We start from the raw sequence: 27,549 nt of genomic DNA, 5'->3' as shown, positions 1-27,549 counted from the left end.
TTTGCCGTCTCGCGCGTTTCTGGGGTATTCGTATTCGAGTTTGGATCATTGGTAAAATGTATGGGCTGCGCGGAACTGAGCGCTGCGTGACAACCATACGTGCGTTCATCGGTGGTTTTGTACGTCACCACCATCGGCAAAGTGGGCGACTGAGCACGTCTACCGGTGCAAGGCGAGCTTCGCGCGGATGATCACGGAGGATGATGATAAAAGCGGCCGACGCGATCGCGGGGTGAAACGGTCGACGGGACGATACGCATTCAACCGGAGTCTGGGTTGTTTAATGCACAAGCCCTAGCACGTCCACACACACACACGCACAAAGAAACATTACTTGTGAAACTGGAACGGAATTAACACAATACAATTTTCGCATAAAATGCACACAATCGCCGATGTCGTGTTCGCGTTGACAGCGCGGTTTGTCGGTCGTGGGAACAGCGCCGTCACTTTCGAATAGCCAACAAGATCCGACCCGACATGAAGAAGTCGGAAGCGCCATCCGCCGCCCTCGCGGCTCTCCGCCGTCACTCTAGCCGATGTATTTTTCTCCTAGCCGAGCTAAACCATTTGGCGTAGTCAAGCCAAGACGCCTTGAAGTTTACTTTTCGGCCGCTAACAGCGCTTGACGAGGTCGCCCGAGGTCGTATCACTCCCACCCCACCTGTCCCCTCCAACCCTTCCACACATTCCCGAGACCCGTCCGTTCCCCCTTCCTCTCTACCATAATGACCCGGCTGTTCCCCCTTCCTCTCTACCATAATGACCGCACCCTTCTTAGCATACGGAGCGGACCACCCCACCCACCAAAAGCTCCCCACGTTATCGCTGCAATCAGCGTGAGACTCCCTCCCTCTCCCCCTCATTAGGGAGGGTCCCCGTTTTGAAGGCGGATTCCGGGCCGGATTCCGAACTATACCCAATACTTATTTCTACAGTCGTGAAAATACCGTCCTCCTCTTACTCCCCCCTCCCCCCCTCCCCTCCCCCTCCCCTCCCCCTCCCCCTCCCCACCCCCGGTCAGGGTGTCCCGCATTCCACCAACAGGAAGGTGGTCACCCTAGACCGTGTGTTCGCGTATCAGTAGTGTAACAAGAAGATGAGATCGTAAACTGTCGGGCATTGATGCCGAAGGTCGGGCCGTGATCGGAGGGGGCGGGGTGTCGCAGGTTGACATTCCGCTTTACATTAAAAAGTTTAAAACCATTTGAGGGATTACGTGCAATCGATCAACGTGCGGATAGCCATGTTGGAACGCTGGTCTGAACAGTAGAAGCTCCTATCGTACAGTGGCCAATGTGACTGTCGGAAGTGTCTCGTCCCCGAGAGCGATTGCGCTCTGGGGCAAGGACTGAACAGTACGAAATCGTGACGGAAACTACGTAAATTTACTGTATGGAATTTCGGCATTAAAAAACAATAGTAGGTAAAGTCGAAAACAAAAAGCTACCCTTTATTTTGCTGTTTAAATATACTACGGTTCCTGGACAAACTGCCCTCCAAGTGGCGCGCTGGGATGAGCGCTAGAAGCTTTCGGGCTCGCCACGGCGTAGCTCCGTACACTTAAAGGGGTACTCCGCCGATTTTTGAGCTACCTCAACTAACTATATTTTCTGACTCCCAGGCCTTTACCCTTTCTGGTATGCTATTTAGTATCGTGAAATTCATAATAGTTATTGCGAAATCGGCAAACGAAAATGATGCAAAAACAGACATTCAAATATACCCGCCCTTTTCAGGGCCGTGACGTCAGTGGAAGTTCAGCTTGCCAGTCGGGCGAGCAGTCTAAAAAATAGAATATGTCAATCATTTGTTCCGTGCTGGAGCGCGGGGACTGGAGCGAGCTTCCAAGGCATTCATTTGACACCATGAAACTGCTTCGAATCAGTTGGGAACAAATTCTACAGTCCAAAGAGTGAACACCTGCACTTCCAATGACGTCACTTTTTCATTGTTGCCAGTAGAGACTTTCAGTTTGAAAAACACGGTGAGGACCAAAATTGTAAATTCAATAACTTCGTGAAAAAAAATTAATTTGACCTAATATTTGGGATACTATATTGGCGATGTTGTTTGGCGAGTTTAGCAAAATTTCAAGCAAATCGGGGACCATGAAGAAATCGGCGGAGTACCCCTTTAACACCTGCCGCAAGTCGCGGCTTTGACCGCATTCAAGTTGATCGAAAAACGATTTCTCAGCCCGTGAAGCATCACTTCCAGCTGAGTGAATATCCGCTCTACAGAGGTTGATTCAAGACGGCAATTGCAGCTTTGCGCGAACAGCACACATAGAAAAAACAATAGAAATACACGCTACGACGTGCCGTGTGGGGAAACAAACTCATGACTTCGAACCGCATTGGAGAGGCTTTATTTATTGGCTTTCCAATAATTACGGCATGATCGAGAGTTTACTTTTTAATAAGAGATTCATCCCCTGAGCCATTCAAAATACTCTCAGAGGTATGACATTGCTGGGAAAAAATCAACATGCTGGGAATATTTTTTATTGCTTAGGGAGTCACCGAAAAGTTCTGTACGTTCAAAACGACCAGTATAAAAGACGGAAACGCAGAGCACGGGTGTAGCGTTCGAGTTAGTGTGGTGTTCCGCTATATTGCTATTTGTGTCTGCCGTGTATGTGCTCAATGTATGTTCACCTGATGCTTGTAATAAGCGTAATAAGCGTAATGTGTGTATAGTGGGGGATCCTCAAGCGCAGCAGTGGCCTGAGAGAAGCAAATTATTTTTTGTATAACATGAATTGGGCGGTACCTAGCGCCACCTAGCCTAGCTACTCGCAATTACTCTGCTTGACCCCGCCATCTGGTGGCTGGCGATTTACCCTTCTTTCACACTACGCGATAAACAGCGGCTTCGAGTTTGTTCTTTCGAGAGCGGCTTTTGCTTTCGCGGATTGAGTTTGCCCTTCTCCGTGATGTGCGGTTGACGAAGGAATTGTGACTCGAGGAACACCAAAGGTAAGACGCAAAGTGCGCGAAGTAACTGGGTATCGGTTGTCTCCGTTTAACATCGCAGTGCTGTCGACGAGAAGACTGAGTAACTGCTTTCGAAACGCAAGTTTCTATATCTGGCTTAGGAAATAAACACAGTTTGCGGAAAGCTCGTGTTACGCTTTCATTTGTTGCTCCTCTCGTCCCGTACAAGACACGTAGCGTCCTCGTTAAGCCTTATTGAGCTCGATTTACTTGATTCAGGGCCGCCATAATGAAATGCAGGCGACGGAGGAACTAGTTGCTCCCCTGCTTCAGGGACGAAGGTTTCTCCCTTTCTAAAGGAACATAGGTTACAAGACCGTCCCTCCCCTAAGGGAGGACTATCCATACCCTTTTTTCTAAGAGTGAGGGGGGTGTATGCGGAACGCAAGTTCGTCTGCTTATTGAGCAGGGGTTGCGGTGACGTTAGAACGCCGAGCTCTGATTGGTTCCGATTGGAAGGATAGCAGGTAGACCTCAAGGTAGCTATAGCATTGAGGTCTACACCCACTATCCCTCCATCCGAATCAATCAGAGCTCGGCGTCGAGCTGTTGCCAACATAGCTCTTTCAGAAAGAAGCGGACGAGCTTGAGGTCCGCACTGACTCGATGTGCACAAACTCTAAAAAAAATTGCACCTGTCACAAGCTGTTCAGTGGAAAGGTCTATGGTCACCGACCGACCGGACTGGAACGCCAGGAAGGACTTTCAGTTCCTTTTCCTCTTAGTACTGCATGACTATAAGTTGTTCCTACTTGGCTATACTCCGCGACAACTTTTCTTGGCAATGCAATGGAAGGTACAGGAACGCGTCCCCTCTCCCATTTTGAGTGTGCACGGGCTCTCCTCCTCTCCCCAGAAATGGGGTAAGAGGAGAGCCTGCGTACACTCAAAATGGGAGAGGGGACGCGGGCCTGTACCTTCCACTGCATTGCCAAGAAAAGTTGTCGCGGAGTATAGTACGAGCTGTTGAACGGCCGCGCTCAAAAATAGCGTCATCTGCAGGGAGGCGAAAGAGGGGGAGACGGGGCACTTTTTCGTGTACAGGAACTCTAAGTCACGGTCGCACTGCCTGTTCATCACACAGAAGACGGACTGCGGACACTGTCTGAGACTTTCTTGTGTGACGGTCATACAGTAGTCCCACAATTAACCGCCTGAAGGCATGCCTGAAGCATACGTAAGAACCAAACATTCTTCGAACATGGTTGAGGCGTGTCTGCTCCATACTGTCTTTTTTGTGTGTTCTGTGCTCAATGTAACTGCGGCTTTAGGGAGGCTAAGGAGGCAAGGCATCCCCCCCCCCACAAAAAAAACAAAAAAAACAAACAAAAAAAACTTAACGATTTTTATTTTTTTTATTTCTTTTTGCGTTTAGAAGAACTCCAGAGTGGGTATTGATATAATTGATAAGTATCGATTATACGACAGTTCTACAATTAGGTCAGCTGACGGAACGCCACCGCAAACGCGGGTCTCTTTGTAAACAGCGTGTTGACGTGTAGAAGTCACGCGGCACTTTATATACGTGCCCCTGGATACTTCCCCCGCCTCCTTCAGTGCCTGGCGAACGGCAGCAAAGAGTGCCTGGAGGGTTGGACTGAGCCGGAGTGCGACGTTCCGGCGTGCGCCGACGGCTGCCACCCCGAGCACGGCTTCTGCGAGCGTCCCGGCGAGTGCCTTTGCAAGATGGGCTGGGAAGGGGCGCGGTGCGAGCGCTGCACCCCGATGCCCGGATGCCTGCACGGCACCTGCAACGCCAGCTTCGAGTGCAACTGCCTGCCCGGATGGGACGGCTTCTTCTGCAACAGACGTGGGTTCGAGCTCGGTGTCTCGTTTCTGTATCCTCGGCCGACCCACGCGATCCCACCATGCCAATCAAAAGCGGCACCCAAAAGTGCAACGTCACGGCCACCGTTCTCATTTTGGGTTTGCTGTCGCCGGCTAATTACCAATCGCGCGAAGAAAAAAGAAAGCGTGGTGATTGGTCAAAAAGTGATTGGTTTTTAGTCGGGGAAAGCGAACACGCGAAGGCAGCGAGCACCTTTACGATGTACTATCGGGGCTGCTTTTGATTGGCTCTTTTGGGATCGTGGCGTCGGCTGCGGTCGAACTTAAAGTGAACGTAAAGTAAGGACGGAAACGAACTTAAAGCGCGTGAATCACTCGCGGAGCGGAGTTTTCCACAACGGCCTCCAACTTTGGCCTTCCAGTATTGCGGGTAGCGACCGTTGCTCTCGCAGGAGACGAGGCTGAAGGGCACCATCAGATGCCCTTCAGCCTCGTGCCGTTCACCGCGCATGAGCTGTAGTGCGCCTCAAGTGTCTCTCGAAAACCCTCGCGCGCTGCATCGTCATCGTTGTCGTGTCGTCTCCGTGTTCATTGACGCTTCAAAATAGCACGCGCGTCATAAGAAAAAAAAAAAACAAAAAACCGCCGTTACACGTATTGAATTGTCACACGCAAGTCCGAAAGTTCACAAAGCTTTCTCCTGTCATATTGCAGGGTGAGGTCTATATTTTGCGAACGCAGAGCATAGGATATTTCGTCCCGCCCCGTGCCCGGCGCTCCCCAAGGCCGTGCTTCTTCGCAGGCGCTTTGGGCATATTTGGAACATGTGACCGTTCTTCAGCCAATGAGGAGTTGGAGGAAAAGGAAAAACATTGAGGCGATACGGTAGTGTTGTTTATCTTGCGGTATACGCCAGGGTCGTATTTGGGAAACCTTGTAAACTAAGCCAACAGTACAATTTTGGCACTCTGTAATGTGCGCGTTTTCACCGACGTCACATTAAAGTTTGAGTCGATCGTTTTGATAACTCCCATATCAATGCACGATACTACGCCACTGTTTTTGCGCATGCATCGTATCGTTATCGCTCGGCTCGACTAAACACGCCTCAGTGATTCATGCGTACCTTAAGTGCGGAAGAGAAGTTTCAGGAATGCGCCCCAATCAAGGTGCCGAAATTGGCCTGTTGACCTGCTCCACAGTTTTTTCCCAATACGCGTACCCCGGCTGTCGAACGCTGGTGGGAACAGACCATTCGGGAACAGAACTCACTGTGACCTTTAAACGCGATACGGGAATTTTTATGCGGCATGAATGGCTGTGCCAAAACGCTAAGAGGAAAAATAAAAAAAGAAGCTTTTTTGAATTTGTAGGTTTTCAAAACACTCAAAATGCCTATTGCTAAACCTACGCAAGTGACAGGTTGAGAGCCCAATGGGCTCTTAACCTGGCACTGACATTAAGGAGTTTGATCAGCCTTAAATTCGATAAAATCTTACTGAGATTTAACACAACGCTGGATCTAGAAATTGGCCCCTAGCAAAATTATTGTCTCCTATTCTCTTCCAGCGATGTGCGGGGACGGCTGCCATCCAACCAGGGGCTACTGCGAAAAGCCGGGACAATGCAGGTACGAACGTTCAACCACTGAACTGCTGTACGTTAGGGGCGGAAAACATGTTGAATCAGAATGATTCGCGGTGTAAAGGTGTGATTTCGAGTGGACTGCAATGAATGGCTACCTCAATATTGACCTTTACCTTCTTATTGCTTCCCAGGGTCGGGTGGAGATCAAGTCAGTCGTCATTTCATTTTAACGGTTTTCCTCACTTTTGATGGTAGAATACGGTGAAGGATCTGAGTATGAAAACATCGGCATTGATTTATCAGATGCAAAAAAAGAAAGAGGAAAAACTGCTTAAATGAGGGATGAATATACTTTCGAGATGATGTGAGCATCTGAAACGCCGTTGTCGCATTATAATGTTTTGCGTATGTTTTACAACCGGAAGTTAGTGAGCCACCATAGTCGTCTGGTGTCTCAGCTGTTGATCGCCAGAGATAATGTTTTCGGAGAAAAAGTTTTTTTCTGCGGTCTCGTCTTTTGCTGCGCTTCATCAAACCGCGCACACAGATACAGATATGGACAAACGTACACGCACATACGCACAAACCAGACTTGTACCGTACGCATTACAAGTAATCAAATTACTTGTAATCGATTACTTTTCGGAGTAACTTTGTAATCAGTTGATTACTTTTATTAGCCAGTAATCACAAGAGTAATCTGATTACTTTTTGAAGTAATAAAATTACTTGTAACCGTTACAATTTGTCCACGGGACCCCCCCCCCCCCCCCCCCCCCCCCGGCACACGCCTTTTTTTTATGGAATGACGAAAATCAAATTTGCTTTTTTTTTTTTTTTTCGAACGGAAAAAAGAAAGATTTTTGCGGAGCTCTAGGAAACGAGGTCAATCTCTTTCTATGTACAGTTTCTGTGGAATGTCCGTTTTTGTTCTTTTTCGAGCTGGGACTGCGAGTGAGAAGCCCCAGGGAAGCCACAGTGCGTGACAAAGGACATTCAGGGCGAAGTTTGAGGAAGCAGAATGTAGCTTTGTGAGTCCTTCGTTCAAACTAGCCCCCTCACGCACACACACACACAGAAATAAGAAATAAAAAAAATCCTGCTTAGAGTACCTACTCGCAGCCCGTAGGAGAACCAGAACCGAAGAATGCCTAAAGCGGATGCAAAATATGACAAAGGCAGTTGAAATATTTCCCCGTTTCCCCTTCGTGGTCTTTGTGACAAGCAATGTTTCGACTTGAGAAGTGGCCGGGGCGATCTCTTCCGCTAATGGATACTACACATGATCCGTTTCAAATCCTGGAGCTGCTGCTCTTTTTTATAACATGCGAGCTCATCCACATGTGAATAATAAAATGAGCGACGCAAACTTTGAGCGACAACCCTTGCTCAAGCTTAACAAGATCTAGAACCCCCTCCGCTCTTCCCCCCCCTCCCCCCCCCCCCCCCCCCCCCCCCACACACACACACACACTGGCGAACGCCCAAATCATTAAACGTCTTCAAACGAATTCTATGCTTGTGTCCGCATTGAGAAGGTGCAACGACCACGAAGAGGGAGCCAGTTTTTCTTCTTCAATACTTGTGCAAATGTGAAATATAGGTTGGAAGTAGTTCATTGTTATGAGCGCTAAAGATGTGTCTTCATGCAATGAAGTAATCGGAAAAGTAACGATTCCTTCTTTAAGTAATGTCCAATTACTTTTGCCGTCGAGTAATCAAGTAATCTAATCGAATACTTTTTAGCCAAGAGTAATAGTAATTGTAATCGATTACTTTTTTTTAGTAACGTGTACAAGACTGGCACAAACACATGCACAGACACAAAGACAGCTGGCAGCTCCGCTGTTAGTAATTTTCTTTGACCCTGTCTGTACAGTGGAATGCATTCCGATGAGGTTCGGATAAAGGCTAGGTCTCGCTTAAAGCTTGGCTCCCGCCTTTTTCTCCGCAGCTGTCGGTTCGGGTGGCAGGGCGAGAAGTGCGACCGTTGCAAGCCGCTGCCGGGCTGCCTGCACGGCCGCTGCAGCAAGCCCCTGGAGTGCCTCTGTGACGACGGCTGGACGGGCATCTTCTGCCACATACGTACGACCCTCCCTGCACACATCGCTCTCAGGGGCCGTCTGCTGGACAACAAGGCCACAGTGCTAGTTTTGATACATCGCCAACGGAATGCCGTCTCGGGGCACACATTGGACACAAGTGCCGCGTCAGCGGCCGCCTGGGACTTCGCGCATTGAACAACAGTCCTAGCCTTACGCCGACGCTGACTCGTGTCTAATATGTTTGCCCCCGCTGGCCTTCGGTTTGTGACGTAGCAAAACTAGCCCTACGGTCATCTAGCTAGGAGGCGCTGGGGTGGGCGTCAGAGCGATGGGGGTGGCGTGGCGCCCTTCGGTTTGTGACGTAGCAAAACTAGCCCTACGGTCCTCTAGCTAGGAGGCGCTGGGGTGGTGTGGCGCGTGATCACAGGCCGTTTGCTTTACTGAAGGGGCTGACAAATGAAAGGATTAAAGCAGCAAACTGGGTAACACGTAAAATGTAGAAAAATAATATTTTATCTACTTCCTTCCAGGGTACTTAGGGAGCTGGTCAGTGATAAAATGGGGCGTGGCAGGTGAGGGGTCGAAATTATGCCGAGACCTGTATATTAACTCTGGGGTGACGCCATGTAGGACGTTCACACGCTCTCGCGTCCCACGTTGTGATAACCCAGAGTTAATGTTGAGATCTAAAGGTAGCAGTGACTGGCTCTACCAGTGTTCTTCGTCGCTCTCGCCGGGAACTCATAATTTTTCTCTGTCCAGCGGTCTGCTCCTCCAAGTGCCACTACGAACACGGCTACTGCGCCAAGCCCAATGAGTGCAGGTGAGTCTCCAAGGTGCCTTGTGGCGCTCTACAGCTTAGACGTGCACTCTTTTTTAAAAGAAATGCAATGACGCTACTTAGTGACACAGATACGTAAAATCTTAAGTAGCACAGTCTTTTGGGTCAAACTTTTGTTTGTTTCTGGTAGTTTAGTGCTCCGAGGGACAAACTATAACCAAACTTTATAATTTCTCCGGGCCAGAGTCTAGGTAGTTTGGTAATAATTTGCCAAAGAAGTGGTAGAGTTAGGCCCAAGAACCTGATTGTCCGGTTGTCATTTGGCAACTTTGAGCCTAAATTGCCAAACAAGTCCCACAATTAAGCTTCCCTGCTTGTTATTCGGCTGACATGTGCCATTCTTGGCTCATTCTGGTAATTTGTCAATTATGTAATGAACAAAAGAACAGCCGTAGAAATTTCGATGTAATCAGGCACTATCTAACGCATTAGATCAAAATGTTGCTAGGCCCAAGTTAGGCCCCTAGTATTGTCAAACTTGGGCTAAGTTAGGCGCTTTTCTGTTGCGTTGCGTGGTATAATATGGGCCAAACTAAAAAATTGCCTTATGAACGACATCCATGTAAGTGAAAGAATAAACATTTGTTAGAAAGAAGAAAGAAATTGTCTTCGTTGCTGACATGCATCTTTTGTTAAAATACAGTCTACAAGCGCCCACGGTGTCATTTTTTGACGATATTAGGTTGAAGTGGACGTCGATCTGCTCGTTCAGAAATTTGGTCTTTCTTTCTCATCTTCTGATTCAGGTAGCATCATGCTCTAACTTTCGCGTTCTATTACCACCGGAAGCATCGCATTCCACAGAGCCGAAAAAAACAACCAACACGGTTTTTGTTTTCCCACGAACACCACTTGTAAAGAACGAACAACATTGAATGTTCATTCAGGAGCTTTTTACTCGTTTAATTTATCACCAGGTGCCGCGTCGGTTGGATGGGCGAGCAGTGCGACCAGTGCTGTCCGTACCCTGGCTGCCGGCACGGAACCTGCACCAAGCCCTGGGAGTGCCACTGCCAACCTGGCTGGGGAGGATCGCTGTGCGATAAAGGTGGGTTCAGGCGGGCCATCATCTATCTATGCGGAACTAGCAGAAATTCGTCTGCTTCTTGCACATGGGTTGCGACGACGCCAGAACGGCGAGCTCCGATTGATTCGGATTGGGGAAGGTAGTGGGTAGCCCTCGAGGAAGCTGCAGCATTGAGGTCCGTCCACTATCCTTCCAATCAGAGTCAGTCAGAACTCGGAGCGTTCTGACGTCAGTGCAATGCCTGCGTAAGAAGCAGGCTAACTTGCGCTCCGCACGCTTCGTTTTATGCCAAGCCCGGTCGCAGCCAATGCTGCGGTCCCATGGGGCCAATCAAGTGTCCCAAAAAGTACACCGTCGCGGCTCTACGGTCGTCCTTGCGCGCTTGCTATAACCGGCTCGACCAATCACGCCCGTACAAAAAAAAATATCGAAGGATTACGCCGCATTTAGTATGCGCAATTTTTTTTATAGCAAACGCAGTAACTATGTACTTTTGGTAGTGCTTGACTGGCTCTATGCGGACCGCAAGTTCGTCTGCCTATTTTGCGGGGGTTGGGGTGACGTCAGAATGCGAAGCTCTGATTGGTTCTGAATGAAAGACAGTGGGTGGATCTCGACGCAGCTTGCTTTGAAGTTTATTCACTTTCCTTTAATCAGAACCAATCAGAGCTCGGCGACTTTCTGACGTCACCGAAACTCTTGCGCAAAGAGCAGACGCTCTCCGCTTTGGGTCGTGGTGCCGGCAGCCTTCGCACTTAATCTGAAGCAAAGAGTAACGAAAGACGCCGAATTCAGCACCTCCCTAGAAAACCGCGCAGCGCATCGTATAAATCATGGTGTAGCCTTTTGATGCCTTTTGATTTTAGTGCAGAATTGCACTAAAATCAAAAGCTACTTATTTTAGGGTCTATTTTGGGGGGTCCTCGCTTAGGAACAGCTCAGGCGCATGCGTGCTGGTGGACATTGATTCGTTTTCTGAGTGCCCGATTCTGCGGCACAAAAAACAAAACTTTAAGTCGAATGAAGAGACACAGAAAGAAGGACGTTTCAAACTCAGCTACTTTCTTTGCTTCCACGGATCCTGATACACCCAGAAATCTACGGTTGACAACAGCCATCACTTAACTTCCACAAAGAGACATACAGTTACAACAAGAGCAGGTTACCAGACATGGAACGCACCCCTGTAACTCAAACAATGGTCACTTAAAGATGCACAAAAACTAACCTTCATCCCCAATCCCCTCTTAAAATCGAACAATGAATCCGACCTTCACAAAGAAGGACTAGTAGATTTAGGGGCGAAGCTCCTTAGGGTCTAGCCTTGTCCGGCTGGCGTCCGTGCTCACATCACTCTTGCTGGTGCTCGTGCTCGTGAGCTCACGTGCTCACGTGCTCGTGTAAAGGAAAAAAAAAAGAAATGATGAAAAAAAAATGTTTGCGCAGTCTACAGGATTCGAACCTGTGCGGGGAGATACCAATGGATTTCTAGTCCATCGCCATAACCGCTCAGCCACGACTGCGGGACGAGTAGCGGGCTCTGAGATGTGGTAGTAACTCAAGAGCTGGGGATGTCATGGATGAAGCGTTGCACGTAGCCGCTCAACGTCTAGACAGGAGAGGGCGCCGCGGTCAAATCCGTATCTAATCGCGTTAACTTTGCATGCATTAGCTCAAAGTTTATAGACGAGAGGGCGCTGGGGTCAAATGCTCAAATGCGTATATAACTATACCACACATTCTCTTTCTGACATGGATGAAAACGAAGGAAAGGCTCGGCATGCTGCGGAGCAGCGTCTACGCAGACAAGCACCACCAGAGCTTTGCCCCAATCAACATCATTCAGCACGTGGAGATGCGGTCAATTTTTAAGACTGACTTCGTAAAAGCCCTGCCGTCTTCTAAACTTGCTCGCCTTGCGGACAGCAACATCGAGAAGCAACTGTTAAGTTAAAACAAGGGACTTAGATTGAAACGTGTGTGGTTGTTGTAACGCGTGCGTGCAATGTGGATGAATCCTTTAATAGATAATAATAATAAAAGTAACCCCGCTCCTCCCGGTTCCTGGCTCACAGTACATTCGGCTTGTCTGAATCACCCACAAAAAACAGGAATATGGTAAAACGCTAAGATTTTTAAAGGTGAATATATCAACGAATGGAACCTACTTCCGGTTGTTTTCTTCTCCTGGCGTCCTTCCATCGAAGCATTCAAGTTCTCATGCTGCCATTTGATGGGATATGTCTATATATAAAAAACCTTCGTTTGAACTAAGTGAATATGGTAATTAGCAGAATACAAAAATAATGTATATTTAACGATGACTTCCATTTTTTTAAATGGTAACGGGAACGAGTTTCTTTCTCACCGATGAAACTTGTAACGGGAACGCGTTGCAAGAAAACCAGAAGGGACGGGGAATAGGGTGACCAACCGTCCCGCGACTCGCGGGACTGTCCCGCATTGAGGGCTCGTGTCCCGCGTCCCGCGAGAAAGTCCCAAATCTACAAAATGTCCCGCATTTCACATGGTCGTAACATTCACTACGCAAATTATGGCGCTTCCGAACAACGGGGTACGAGGAAGGCGGAGGTCACTGGTAAGCATGTGAATCTTCATTGTTATAACATTTTCTATCTAAGCGCTGCGGGAAGCGACCGTCGTTCTTGCAGGAGTGCGACACGTATGCGCCAATGAGCCTCTCCCCTTGATGGCAAAATATTGCAAGCGAAAATTGCTCACAAAAAGTTGAAAAATAAACTGTTGGAATTATTTGCAAATCCTACTTTGTCATGCAAAAGAATTGTTTAAAGAAGTTTTTTTATTTTTTTTTTGTAAAAACGGCTGCACAAGGCAAAAAGCCTGGAACTCCCAACGGCCGAAAAAAATAACACAAGGTTATAATTTTATGTAGGAGCATGTTTGTATAAGAGTATAAGTATCGACAGGAAACAATAAGCCGAAAAAATATTTACTGTTTCTTAGTTCCTTTTGATGCATTGGGGTCTGCTGGAGTCGATTTTTATGTTTTTAACTCAGACAGCTTTAATAAAATATTTACCATTACAATTGCCGCAACACAATTTTCAGATGTATAATATTATTTCGGACAGTACATGATTTTAAAGTGTGCGCGCTGATGAATTTTCTTTAATACTTTCTTCTTCAGTCGTAAAAATGACGTCCTCGACTTCTTACCCCCCCCCCCCCCCCCCCGGAAAAGGGGGGGGGGGGGGGAATCAGGGAGTCCCGCATTATGACGGCAGGAAGGTGGTGCACCCTAACGGGGAACGAGCTTTCGTTCCACTTTTTGAGGAACGTGTACAACACTGCCGAGGTTTAACGTTGAAATTTAATTGGTGTATAGGTCACGTGACAATAGGTCATGTCACTTCAATGTTTTTTTTAAAATATTTAGTGGGGACACTATATAGGTGCATAAGTCTCGTGATGTCAGGTCACGTGATATTAAATTTTACGCTAAATTTAGCGGCGGAAAGTGAATTGGTGTATAGGTCACGTGACTTCGGGTCACTTGGAATAAATTTCCCCGCCGACTTTGGCGATAAAACTTAGTTGGCGAATAGACCACGTGATGTTAAGTCACGTGCCCTAAGCCCCAATTTAGTTTCTCCGCTAAATTTAGCGGGAAATTCACGGACAGGTATAATTTGGGGATTGGGTGCCCCGTACTAGAAAGCATGCTTAAAAAAGAGTGTTTATTTTTAGATAGTTTGCACCAGGTGCATAAAGTCCGCTCACAGTTCATAGTGCGAACCTGGTGTCTATATTCCGCACGTAAATATTGTACATAACCCACCTCGACAAATCCCTCCTTTATTAGGTGACAAAGGAGATTGTGTCACGCACAAATCATCATTACCATACTCTGTCATTCACGTAATTCGTCAAGGCTTCTCATAATGAACGACCTGGAAAAAACAACATATCCACGTATGGTCCGCACCTGTAGACAGCCCGCACATGGTAAATTTTAAACTTTTATACATGTATAGTTGACGGCCTACGGTCCAGAAAGGAAAAAAAAAAAAAGAAAAGAAAAAGAAACGATGCTAAGCTTTTGGGACGGTTTCAGAGCTGAAGTTCTGCGAGGACCACTCGCCGTGCAGCGAGGGTTCGACCTGCGTGAACAAGGCGGAAGAGGACGGCTTCTACCAGTGCCTCTGTCCGGACAAGCTGGCCGGTAGGAACTGCACCGTACCGGTCAGGAGGAACAAGTTTCTCTCGGAACACGCCCTCTTCGGAACCACGTCTTCCAGAAACAAGTTCTTTTAGTGACGCCGAGGAATCGGCCTGGATGCAAGCGGTACCAGCTACAAGACAAGGCCAGCGCACGACGTCATCGCTTGTGGACCTCCGACCAGCTCCCAATGGCGCCATTGCCATTGGGCGCGGGTCGGATTGGCGTCGCCGCGTGCATGCGTTGTCGCGCTCATAGCAACGCGCCGCAAGACTAGCGGATGGCGTCGCTGACGCAAACTAGGCGACACTGCGTGAATGTTTAAGCGATGATGTTTACGGGGGAGGAAATGTGAGGCCTTGCCTTCTACTTGGTACCGACGCACGGCGTCTTCCGTAACGGCCGCATTTCTACAAGAAACCCTTTTCCAACGCCGGTCCTGAAACGCCGAGCTCTACGTGCGAGCCATCGGTAGACAATCACTATGATCATCCGCAGTTGTGATGTGAGATTAGATTCCGATAATGAGAAACGCGAAAATGCTTTTCATTCCGAGGGGATTAGCCAGTAAAATTGAAATGCTGGCAAGCTGGCAAGCTGCGCATTACCAGATGTGGGAAGTCTGAAAGCCGATGGGTTATTGAACATGTCCTCCATTTTGTATATTTGAAACTCAAGAAAGCGATGTCCTCACTTAATAGAATAAGCCTAAAACTATGCCCTTTGTGTTATTGCGAAAACAATTATGGAGGGTCAGAGGCCTTGTTCCGCTGCACATTCCCAGTAAAATTGCTTAGGGGCCCAAGTAACCTGGAACTTATGCAACTTAGCAAACAACGTTGAAAAACGTTATCCCACTAATCCTTACAACCACCAATTAAACGTGCAGTCGTGGATACAGGTTTTAGCAAGGAGGATATATAGAAGGAGTACAATTATAGCACATGACAAAAAAGGTAACAAAACCTGGCGCGCGTCGCAGACGGCCAACTCGAGGGTTCCACTGTTACGATAAGTACAGAACTCATCACATGGCCGTCTGGGTTGAGAAACGTTGAACCACGCACGCTTTTAAAGTCCACTAAAATACCAGCAGTCATGAACGGCAAAAACGCTACGATTTTGATGCTGCTTTCGTGCAGTAACATTCATTATGATGGTAACTCATAAGTGAACCGTCGGAGCTGTCTGGACGAGCGGACCGGGACTGTTAAAAGTGGTTTTAGCCAAGCTTGAGATTACTCCTTCATTGTCTTTTGCTTGTCGCGTCCTCTACCCACCAATAATCTAATCATTTTATATATTTGTTATCATTAAATATATGCCCAATTCTCGTCGGGTACATTCAAGAAGCGATACGATAAACGTGCCAGTATATTTCCCCATGCTTGCTGAATTTACACAGAAGATACCGCTTGGTCGTCTGCGAACGCTCAGTATGTGTCACTTGTGAGCCCACAGTAAGTTCAGTGGGGGCGCTGCAGGTCAGAAAACGATCGATGTAGCTTGTTTGAACTCTTTCGAAATTGTTCTCTTAAATTTTTATTGCACATTATATTTTTTTGTTTTTCAGTGATTTTGTTTGTGGGATTGTTATGATTGAACGGGAATTCGTAAATGGTTTCTTTAGATGCGGTGCTTATGCTGTGTCAAATTGCGTGAATGATACACCACCATAATTTATTTGTGTTTGTAGCGACGACAGTGCCATTTAAGTTATTGAAATGTCGAGTGAAGCGTCGGAAATCGATTGCGTCTCATGAGGTACAAGTTTCACTTTTGTAAATAACCACTCGTTCGGGAATGATCATCTGTTTATCTTATTTATTTACCGGTAATGTAGCCTCGAACAGACATTATACGCTATTTTTAGCGCCCTCCATGGTGTTTTATATAATAGAACTTTGGAAACAGAGGGCTGTCCTTTTTTACACTTCTGAAATAAATTTGTATTTGATTGAATTCTACATTGTCTACCCATTTGACTTGGTTTTGTTGCAAGTGTATCTTTGAGAATGCTTTGTTGAGATATTTTGGCTTCAACGACCTAGGCCGCGAATAGTTTGGGTGGCAGATTCACCGAATCCGGGATACTAATAAAATCATTCAGCGATCTATATGGATGATTTCACATATATTTATATGAATGATTTCATCTCAAATTGTGCAAGAAAAATGGTGGGTCATCAAAAAAATGGACAAAACAAAATGTTGATGGAAAATGTTTGACTAAAATAAAACTGCAAATTACAAGTACGGAATGCTTTTTCTTCTCGAGTTTTGGGCTTCGAAAGGGCAAAAGGTACACCTTGCCATATTTGCAGTTTTTACCAGTGACACAATTTGGGATCTCAAAATATTTAGATTATTTTTTTTTCAGAACAATTATATCAGTTATTTTTTTTTTTGCTTTAAGAATTCGTATAGACGGGTTAACGATTTGTAGAAGTGTGTTTTTTATTTTATTTTATGAAATAAAAATTCTGAAATCTTGCACCTTTGGCAATAATATGCCATGCTTGAATCGAGCTAGCTTTTGATGTACAATTATTTGAAGCATAAGAGACATATCAAATGAACGCTTGTAACTAAGCCAATGTAAAACATAATATTGTTAATTTAGGTGTGGTTTAAATTGAAGAAACACCTGATAAGAAATGATAAATGTACAAAATTCAACGCATCTAAAAAAACGAATTTAAAATTTTTAAAGAATAATTCTATATGACAATTTGTTTGTGTTCTTATTATGCAATGAAATTGTTTTGACATATATGGTTTTATCTTAGTAATTAGTGCGTTTGAACAGATATTTTTACCTCCCACCTAAGATGGAGGAGATATGGGCCCTTGCCAAATCGTTTAATCAATTACTATATATATGCGTGTAATGTGACCATAGTATATATAATATACCTCATGCACCATTTAATAAAAATAAGGCATGACTGGCACCTTATAATTAAAAAAATGTCAATGCACATGTCCAGATAACTTATGAAATCTTAAGATTCACATGTTTTCATTAAGTAAATTTATTAAAACGTCTTTTTTTATTTAACAAGAATCAAAATTAGTTTTCAAAAACCTCTATGTTAGGCACTTAAGGAACGAGGTAAATTATTTTCAGAAAGCTATAAGGTTGATTGCGAAATTTTTCTTCGTTTATGCGGCCGGATTTTCAGGTGTACTGGCGAGGCCCGTTCAAAACTTGTTGACTTGTTTGTTTTTATTTCAGCAATAACAAAGAATACAGATAAACGAGGGAAATATTTCATAGCACTTTTATTGTTTAAGGTCGCAGTAACGTTTATAAAATGAAATGAAATTTTAAGTCAGGTTAACATTATTCTTGAGGATTCGCTTTTTTATGACATGCCTGAAAGACCCGTCTCTATTTTGAGTCTTCATCCATAAGTGGCAGGATTAATGGTTTTTCACCAGACTCAAAAATTCTATTCTTTTCTCACTGCGTCATGGTATTGGGCGGGGCATGCTGGTTCACTCTTGTTGAGTACAATTCCAGGCCAGGTACGTATCCAGGTTGGGAGGCCCGGGCCTCCCCCGAAATCTTCCTTTTTGCTGGGGCATCCTCTTCCCCATCCCCCTCATACAGCATTATGTCATGCGAGGAATTCATCATTAATTTTGTGGTGGCCTTGCACACTGTACCTTTCGGTTTGAAGATAATTGCATTTGTTTTACTTTCATTATTTTTCAGAGAATTGGAGAGAGTTGACCAACTAAGTTTTTCAAGGCATATATTTGCACCGGTAATTAAACTATCAATGTATTTTCCCGAAAAAAAAAATATACTGGTATCATCTGCCTAAGTCACAAATGAGACTTTTCTTGTGATAGTAATTATATCAGTTATAAATAGGTTAAACAGCAATGGCCCCAAGACACTACCTTGAGGTACTTCTGTCCGAACTGCTTTCAGCATTGAAGAATATCCGTTTAATTCAACAGTTTGACGCCGCAAACTCAAGTAGCTTTCTATAAGAGCCAGGGAATGCCCTCGAATTCCATAAGAATATAGTTTTTCTAACAGAACTTAATGACTCAGCCGGTCAAAGGCTTTAGAAAAATCAATAAGTATTCCTAAAGTTAGACACTTGTTTTCAAAATTGTTTAAGATAATTTCCTTTTTTTGTAAAAGTGTCAGTTCAGTAGAGCGATCTTTTCGAAAACAATACTAAGAATCTGTAAGTAGCATATTTTTCAGAAACGTTATTAAGCCTAACATGAATAACTTTCTCTAAACCCTTCGAAAAGACAGGCAATATTGAGATCGGTCTGTAGTTGGACATATTATTTTTGTCTCCCGACTTGTATAAGACAGGCACCTTAGCTATCTGCATACCTTTAGAAAAAACACCAGTCGAGAGCGACGAATTAAAGATATGTGTAAGACAAGGCGAGATAATTTCAAGCACGTATTTTATTGGCTGCACCTGCATTCCATTAAAATTGGTACTTTACTGTTTTTGAGGTTCAGAAATGCCGAGCTTACCTCGCTCTCGACTTTTGACATTTCCCGCATGAGGCGAGCAGCGTCTAGGCCTTGCAGAAACTCTCATCGGCCTCGTGATTTCAAACAAACTCCTGATCTTTGCAAAGAAGTCGCCACAGTGGCTCCACCACATCTGCATAATAAGGAAGAACATGGGAATAATATCTCACTAGTCCGAGAAAGGAACGCAATCCGACCGAGTCGTTGGTGCTCGTGCATTGAGGATTGGCACCCCTTTTGACTTGAGTGGTGCAAGCCCCCTTGCACTGACGTGGTGGCCCAAAAATGAAAGCTCTTCACACCAAAGAGGCACTTCTCATTTAGCTGAAGGCCCGGAGTGACGGTCCGTCACAGCACCTCACACAAGTGACGAATGTGTTCTTCCTTAGTTTTCCCAAAGACATATATCATCGATGTAGAAAAGCACGCCGTTGTAACCCTTCAGAATAGTCTGCGTCATCCGCTGAAACGCGGCGGGCGCCGATGCCAGTCCGAAGCAGACGCGGCGAAACTGGAGCAACCCTTCATACGTAACAAACGTCGTGATCGGTCGGCTATCTTCTGCCAATTCCACCTGGTGACAGGCGGATGCGAGGTCCAGTTCGGAAAACCATGCTGACCCACTGAGAGCGTGCAAGAGTTCCTCAGTGAGGGGCAAAAGAATTCTGTCGACGACTACCGACTTGTTTGACTCCCTTGTTTGACTCCCGTAAATCTACACAAAGACCGAATTGCTCCATCCTTCTTTACAACTATCGGAGACACCGACTCCGATGCATTTAAGCATTCAATTATGCCCTTTGTGTCCCAATCTTTCCAACTCGGCTGAGACTTGCTCTCGTAGCATCAAGGGTAGCCGCCGGACTTTGGCTGACACTGGGTTCACATTGGCGCGCAGTTTCACTTCATGCAGTATGTTCTTTACTAGCCCCAATTTGTTGACAAAAAAAGAACTCACACAGTTCCAGAGGAAGAAACTCGGAGCTCGCAGGTGTCTGTAGGCACGCCAGCGGCGACCTGTCAATGTGGGACAGCAAATGCTGCACGGAATCCAGTTCCAACAATGCCATGCCTCGTCGAACCACGTAGAAACCGATGCGTACCGCGACATCTTCGTGCAAGGTTTGGGCCAGAAAACCCCCTACGACCAGAATGTTTTCTTGCGAGAGGTCCCGCAGAGTCACTGTAGCTGGTGTCAAGACGAAAAGCCTGGCGAACTTTGCTTGATATATGTGCTCAGGCAATATAGACAATGATGAGGCAGTGTCTGCCACCAGCTGAAGCAACTATTCCCCGACGTAAACGTCGACAACCAAGATCGAGCGTTTTAATGGTCGCATAACCTTCAGCAGACTCATCACTTCCTCCTCGCCGTGTTCATCTTGAATGGCTCGTACTGCAGGCAGCCCAGGATGCCCAGGGACTTTGCAGACCGCTTGGAAGTGTCTGATTTTGTGGCATTTCGCACAAAGTTTTCCTCGTGCTCCGCATTCCTGTGCGTTGGCTAGATGCCCAGAGGTACCGCACCGGTAACACTTGCGTTTCAGAGCTGCCGCAAAACTGCCACTCGCTGGACGACATCTGGTTCTCTCGACCTTTTGGACGTTGACGTCTTCACGTCCCTCTTTGTAGGGGCGGGCCACTTCCGCTGCTTGCTCGTATGTTTGCAGAATTTCAACAGCCTGGGCTAGCGTAAGCTGCGACCCCTTCAAAAGAAGCTTTTGCCGCATCTCCACACTTCGAACTCCGTTGACGAGCTTGTCCCGCAGTAACGTCTCCAAAAAGTCACCGTAGTCGCACATCTTTGACAGCTGTCTGAGAGCACCCACGTACGCCCGCGCTGGCTCGTCTGGAAGTTCTTGTAATGTGAACCGACGTTGTTCGACGAGCATGTTCACGATGCTCGCAAAGTGACACTCCAGAAGCAGCGGAAGTGGCCCGCTCCTACGCCCCTCCGGAAATAATCTCGATAGTGGGGTGTGACGGCTGCAGCCGAGAAGCACGAACCGTTGTCGACTGCGCCAATCTTTTGTGGCGCCGGGCGAGGACGAGGCCCGGCTGGCCGAGCAAGTAACGACATGCGCCGCGGATGGGCGCTGAACAAACTTTAGTCAGATAGTGATGTCGAAGGTTCATCGCGTAGAACATTCCAGCCTGGAATAAGCAGCAGGGTTCGCGAACTTACCAGAAAGCGACATTTACAGAAACAACGAAAAGGAGCATCCGCAGCCCGGCCTCGAACCTCGGCTCTTTGCGCTGGAGCCAGTACGATAACCATTCGTCCACGGACGCGCTGCCTACTTGGCTAGCTGCCCGCGCGGCGATATAACAGTTGTTTTTAATGTTCATAGTGACTTCGACTGTACTAAATAAAAAATCATGACAGCAATCTAAAAATGAGATGCGACACTCTTCGTGTTAAAAATGGTGGCGGCATGTCTATGCCCCGCTCGGCCCATGGGCAGCCCTTTCGTTCCCACTTTCAGCCGAAGAAAAATAGCCAGTACAGCTTATGAGAACCTTGTAGGTACTTTTATATCGACAAGAAAAGTCGAAATCAGGAAAGACGTGCACATTTCGGAAAAGCGAAAGCAAGCGCCGAAGCGGCGCGATATTTTGTCAAGGCCGTTTTACCCGATATCAGTCTACAAGGTGTGGAACGTACGTCTGGTTTCGCAAACACAGAAGTGGCAATAGTAAAGACGGAAATTGCACGGTTCCCGCAAGCCTAGCTTAGTTATCGTGTAAAGGAATTTTGAAAAAAAAGAAACGAAATTCATGCACGCTTATTGACGTGCTCGGCTGGCCGTCGCTCTAAAATGTTTGTCCCCACAAGTGCTCTATTAATTCACAAAAAAAAAATTCAAAACGTCCTATACAAAGGCGGAGGACGGGATGAAGGGGTTTTAGGGGGTTTAGGGAGTTGAACCCCCCCCCCCCCCCCCCCAAATTCCAAAGCTACCCCACCACCTTCCCCCCGGGGGGGGGGGGGGGGGGGGGAGGGGCGGGGGCGCTCGCTCCCCTGCTCACGCAGTCTGTTTTGCACGGGGCATGGACAAAGGGGGATCACGGACTATCTCCAACTTATATTCTTTCGGGAAAAGTGCTTGTGGGGTAGAAAATGCTCACATAAATAAAACAGGCAATATTTCTTCGTTCATGCTCATTTGATCGGATGCGGAACTTGATCTGAGATATATAGAGAACGAATATTTCGAAACATTTGTGGGGTGACGGAAGGCTGTTTCAAGGCAAAGTATAACAAACTATCCTTACCTAAATACACAGCTCAATCACCCCAAAGCGAACATATTAAAACGAACATATGGTGACAATATAAAACAATGTCAGTGGTGTAATATTGATTGAATTGTAAAAACAATTGCACTGTGATCAACGGGTGGCGCTGCGCTCACGCACACCCTGAGTAGTGATAAGAATTACGTGCTTTCAGGGAAATAGCCAGGGGAGGAGGGGAGGGGGGGGGGGGGGGGGAGGCTTTTGGGGTTTCGCCCCCCACCCACGAAATTCCGCCGACATTATAATATACACATGCATTTCGAACCTCCCTCACCCTCTCCGCACCCCAATCATGAACATCCCAGCCGGCTCAGCCCCCCCCCCCCCCCCCCCCCCCCCCCCGCCTCCGAAAAATAGTCCTCGCTACGCCACTGGTACTATAATAGACTTTTTCATTTTAGTAGTTGCCTCACCGGCGGACAGAGAGCGCTGACGCACTCGGCGCCATTAGATTGCTTCAATATGGTTAGTTTCGGTTTCAACGTGAACTCGGCTATGTTGCTGTTTTACGCTGTTTTTGCTTAATTGTGTGATACGATTATTTTCTTTGTAGCACACAACCAATGAAACAGTGGTACTGAACCACTTTGAGGACCACGAGGTGTATTGAAGCCTAAACTGTGGGCTTTTTTACCAACTCCTTTGATGTATCGGATTATGGTCGGTTGCGAAACGCCTGACGGATGTACAGGGAAGCTGTGCCATCCAGGGATTTCCCTAGACCCCCCCTAACCCCCTAGTTTTCCTGGACACCCCCCCCCCCCCCTTGAATCTAAAAAAAAGGAAAAAAATAAAATTCTTTTTTCAGATTAAGTAGAAAACACCACCTCTCAGGTGTATATATAGAGAAAGGGAAACGAACATTACGGGTATGAGCATTTGGTTAATAGACGTCTGTAATTTAGCTAGTGGACTAAAAAAGAAACAGTTTTATATTTTATCTAGCCTCGCCTCGCATCGCCTCCCCCTCCCGGAGCCATTGGGACACCCCCCCCCTTGATTAGATTCCTGGGGAAACCCCTCTTGCCATCGTCTGCGGCCACGCCCGATGACACCAGTTTTCAGAAAAACAAACTAATGAAGAGACTAACACGTTAATGTAAAGAAGCATATCGAAAGTTTGATTAGCAATGTGCTGAATCGGCCGGAACATATGAACTGGCGAGTTTACTACTCACTGTTTGGTTTTCGTGGGTACCCAACATTTAGTGAACTTTGCAGACTAAAAAAGTATCGTGTGATGTCGCAGATAATTGACATAACCAAGTAGTATAATCTCGGCCTCTTTTTTAATTTTTATTCAGTACTCGAGCATGTTTTGACAGGCCGAGTAGGAAATTTCTTAAATAATCAACCCTGCTAAAGTACTCATAAGCAGCATTTCGCGAGATTGATCCTTGGAAATAAATTATTTTTTAATAAACATCTGCTTACTCAAGATATAAGTGACAGGCTGGTAAAATTAAATCTGGCATTTGCCTTCCATAAAATTGGCCAAATAAAATTAAAGGGCGCAGGAGGAGGAATACCTCGGAAAGTTTGGTTGAATTCTAGCGCTAGGCACCACTTCACGGACCTGTGTGAACAAATATTTGTTTGAACAGATTCGCTTTGTAAATTTCGGCGTCGCCAGCCACGAAAAGTGAACCTCTATTCGCCATCGACAATCCTGGACACAAGCAATTGTTATGCAGACGGCTCTTTTTTTTTTCCTTTCGGCGTCAATTATTGCTGATTCCAGATGCAAGCAAAAAACAAAACAGCGAACGCAAAAAAAAAAAAAATAGAAAAAACAAACAAAAGGCGTCGTCGTTATTGCGCATGCGCCGAATCCAAACCGTGTTATAAATTTGCAGATAGAAACGATGTCATTTATTTGTGCACGCTATTCTAAAACTCGCTACTGTTAAGTGTCTGCGGTAGTTTCTTACGCGGGAAGACACAACCTTTGTGCTAAGATTAATTAAGTGGATGGCATTGGTTATCTAAACATAATCAATAAATCATATAAATGACCGTCGAAATGGGAGCGAGCACGGTATACACTTTTTTAAACTTAATAAGTAAACCGACCAACCGAATGTTTACGTCGCAAAAATAGATTGAGAACCTCAAATACAAGTATCTGTGATATTATGAACAAACAAATCGCCTGATGTTGACGTGCCATTACTTTAAGCCTCAGATGTCTATCTCCTCCGCGAGTTTCCTCACATAATCAAAAGAAACTGTTTTCGATATATTATGAATACAAATAACAATAATTTTAGGAAATACAGATAGACTCCTTGCGCTGACTATTCTTGACGCCTTCCGGTCCTAAATGCGCGATATAAATATACGCGCTTTTTACTGAGAATGTTCTGTCACTATTAGTTACAAACCTCAGTAGTCATAACGACCTTTAAACCCTCGTGATGTCTTAGTCGTCGAGTGGGCGTATCGGACTAGAGTTTTCGAAGTAAGGCAAGAAAGCGCGGTGAAACGCGACGAAAAACAGGGACGCATCCGTCAAGGCGCGGAGGGGAGAGCGGAGCAGCAAGTTGAAGCAACCTAATGGCTGCCGCGTCACGTGATTCCCAGATGGCAGCGCCGATGCGGAGGAGGATGAAAAGGTCTATATGTTTGTGAATCTCACATGACAACGCTTAAACATTATTTAATACAGTTTCACTTTCTGTCGTTCACTAAGTAAGCAAACTCAACGTGCGGAAGAACCCCTTGCCATATTATACAATTAATACGATCGATGTATACGTATTGCCGAACTGTGTGTAGTTTCGAGAACCAATAAGAATTATGATCATGTTACAAAACTAATATTTAGGTAAAAAAACAAAAAAAGCTGGCAGGAAGGGCTGCAGCCCTTCCTACCGGCGTCTGAAAAGTCCTGCAGGTGCGTCAAGTGCCCAGCATACAAAATCATCAAGCGGAGAGCATCTTGCTGACGCTTCCTCCTATGTACTACATGGAAGTTCCGAGAAAGACTGATGTGCTGCTGCATCGAATCGAGACTGGTGACGCTCGACCAACTGCGGTGCAACCCAAAGCCCCTCATCGTCCACGTACGAGCTCTCCTGAAGGCAGCACTACCGGAGCTGTTTGCAAGTCCCAGAGTCGTTGGGCTTCCCCTGTCGTAGCCTCAACGCAGTAACGGTGAGAGATTCATGCCCGTTTCCTTTGATCGACTCGATCGACAGCACGAAAGTGTTCACAACGCTTGACTACAATCTAGGATAATCAAGATAGACCCAGAAGAGGTTTCAAGAACCGCTTTTACCTGTCACAAGGGTGTGTTCGAGTTTATGAGTCTACCTTTTGGCCTTTTGAATTCGCCCGATAGCTTTCAACATCGAATGAACATTGGTCTCGGTGATACAAAGTGCAGGTTTGTGATGGCAAACATGAATGACGTCATTTTCCCCAGTCTTTCAAGAAACACCTCGAACATCTTAAGATGGTCCTCGAGCGAATGCAATCTGTTAGCTCGACAGTTCACCCTGAAATTAAAATGAACCTTCTGGGCTTTGTGTTTGTTAACCCGAGTTTTTCACCCCAATCAGAACCAGCTGTGCGCGATAACCGATCACCCGCAGCCGCAAGACGTCAAGAGTTTGCAACGCTTTGTGGGATTGATTGGATGTTATCGCCACCTCGTCCCACACTGTGCCAAGAGAGCTAATCCTTTGCATTTGCTTTTGTGCATAGAAGAAAATTGGCATTGGAGACGAAAGCAACGCGACGCTTCCCCTCGGCTGTCGAAGGCAATCACCGACTTTGGTTCCTTGGTTTCCGGGTCTCTTTAAATCGTTTGTTGTTCAGACAGATGCCAGCAACTCTGGCCTTGGTGCAGTCCTGCTTCAGGAACACAAAAGTGTTCTTCGGCCAGTTGCCTTCACCAGCCGTATGTCGACAGCGTCAGAACATTAATATTACACAATGGAAAAGGAGTGTCTTGCCATTATTTTTGCCATAAAAAATTTAACATGTCTCTCAATGACACATATTTTCAGATCAAGGCCGATCAAGTGTTTTCCTGGCTGATTAATTTGGTGAATCCAGGCGGACGTCTCGAACAATGAACTCCGACATTAGAGGCATATACCACTGAGCCACACATACAAAAAGAGAGTTTTGTCGTGGCAGATGCGCTCTCCTCTGCTCCTTTGCAGGTCCTTCCCACTCAGGACGAACATGCATTGGTGGGAAAAACTGGCATTGTGGCGGACACATCAGTTATGATGGGGGACGTTGGTCATCAGAGAACTTCGAAAGGCACAGTGGGAGAAGGGACTCTGTCTACGGGTGTGCGAGAAGCTTGCTGAACAAAGGGCCGGCCGCATCGAGAGCGACGCTAGGTACGACTCATACTTGCAGAGAGAGAGGATGGACTTCTTCTCAGCTACATTTTTTAAGCAGACAATGACGCCCATGGGGCTCCTTTCAGAATCGTAAAACTTCAAACGCCGTTCATCTGTCACTTCCATGATTCAGTTTTATCAGGTACCAGCAGCAGTATGACTTACCATAAGTTGAGACTTGACCAGGAATCAGGCAGGATGTATTGAAGTATGCCCGCACTTGTCCAGGATGTCAGAAGTCAAAGCCACGCGAAGGTCAGCTACCAGGATTTATTCAACCAATCGTAAGCCACACTCCTTAGCAGAATGTTGCCTGAGGCGTAATGGGGTCGTTTCCTCATAATCCGTACAGTAATCGGCATCTTCCTGTCGTGACTCATCACTTGACGAAATTGGTTGAATTATTCCCATTACAGAAGGTTCTTTCGCAGAGAATCTGGGATTGCCTTCTCGCCGCGCTTACCAGATTCGGCTTCCTTGCAGAGCTCATGGTGGATGGTGCATTATACTTACGGAGCAAGGTGATCGTCGGCACCTGTGCTGTGCTTGGCATACCGTACAAGCTCACTTCTCTGCAGCGCTTATGGTTTGTTGAGCCGACCAGATGTTTTTTGGCAGATGCATCACATGCACAGCGAAAGGAAACATAAAAGCAGCATAATATATGATTGGTGTTCCAGGGAAACGAACACAAGAGGTGTACACATGAGAGTATAGAGTATTGCTTCTTACATCTGATCAGTGTGGTCATTGCTACAGTTACTATGGTTAATTAAAGTGGTAGGTGCTTTTTTTTTTTTCATGGAATCAGTGCGGATACCGTTTTAGGTGCTTCTGGTTCGCTGCCTATAAGCGGTGAATGCTGTGGTTGTGCCTGCGACTGG

The 27,549-nt window shown here is 46.2% G+C and overlaps 1 protein-coding gene across 1 annotated transcript in view; it reads left to right on the top strand.

Moving 5' to 3' along the window:
* Window positions 1-14,740, top strand: part of LOC8024977 (delta-like protein 1) — a 69,601-nt gene extending 54,861 nt beyond the window's left edge. The window contains exons 2-7 of the mRNA XM_042291202.1: window positions 4,557-4,809; window positions 6,357-6,417; window positions 8,329-8,459; window positions 9,182-9,242; window positions 10,178-10,308; window positions 14,384-14,740. Of these exons, the coding sequence (XP_042147136.1) occupies window positions 4,557-4,809; window positions 6,357-6,417; window positions 8,329-8,459; window positions 9,182-9,242; window positions 10,178-10,308; window positions 14,384-14,583 (837 nt within the window). The 3' untranslated portion in view covers window positions 14,584-14,740. The remainder of the gene's footprint in view (window positions 1-4,556; window positions 4,810-6,356; window positions 6,418-8,328; window positions 8,460-9,181; window positions 9,243-10,177; window positions 10,309-14,383) is intronic.
* The last annotated feature ends 12,809 nt before the right edge of the window (window positions 14,741-27,549 follow it).

The sequence above is a fragment of the Ixodes scapularis genome, unplaced genomic scaffold (genome assembly GCF_016920785.2).
Source record: "Ixodes scapularis isolate PalLabHiFi unplaced genomic scaffold, ASM1692078v2 PGA_scaffold28__5_contigs__length_5199819, whole genome shotgun sequence".
Taxonomy (NCBI): domain Eukaryota; kingdom Metazoa; phylum Arthropoda; class Arachnida; order Ixodida; family Ixodidae; genus Ixodes; species Ixodes scapularis.
This window is presented reverse-complemented; position numbering and strand designations above follow the sequence as displayed.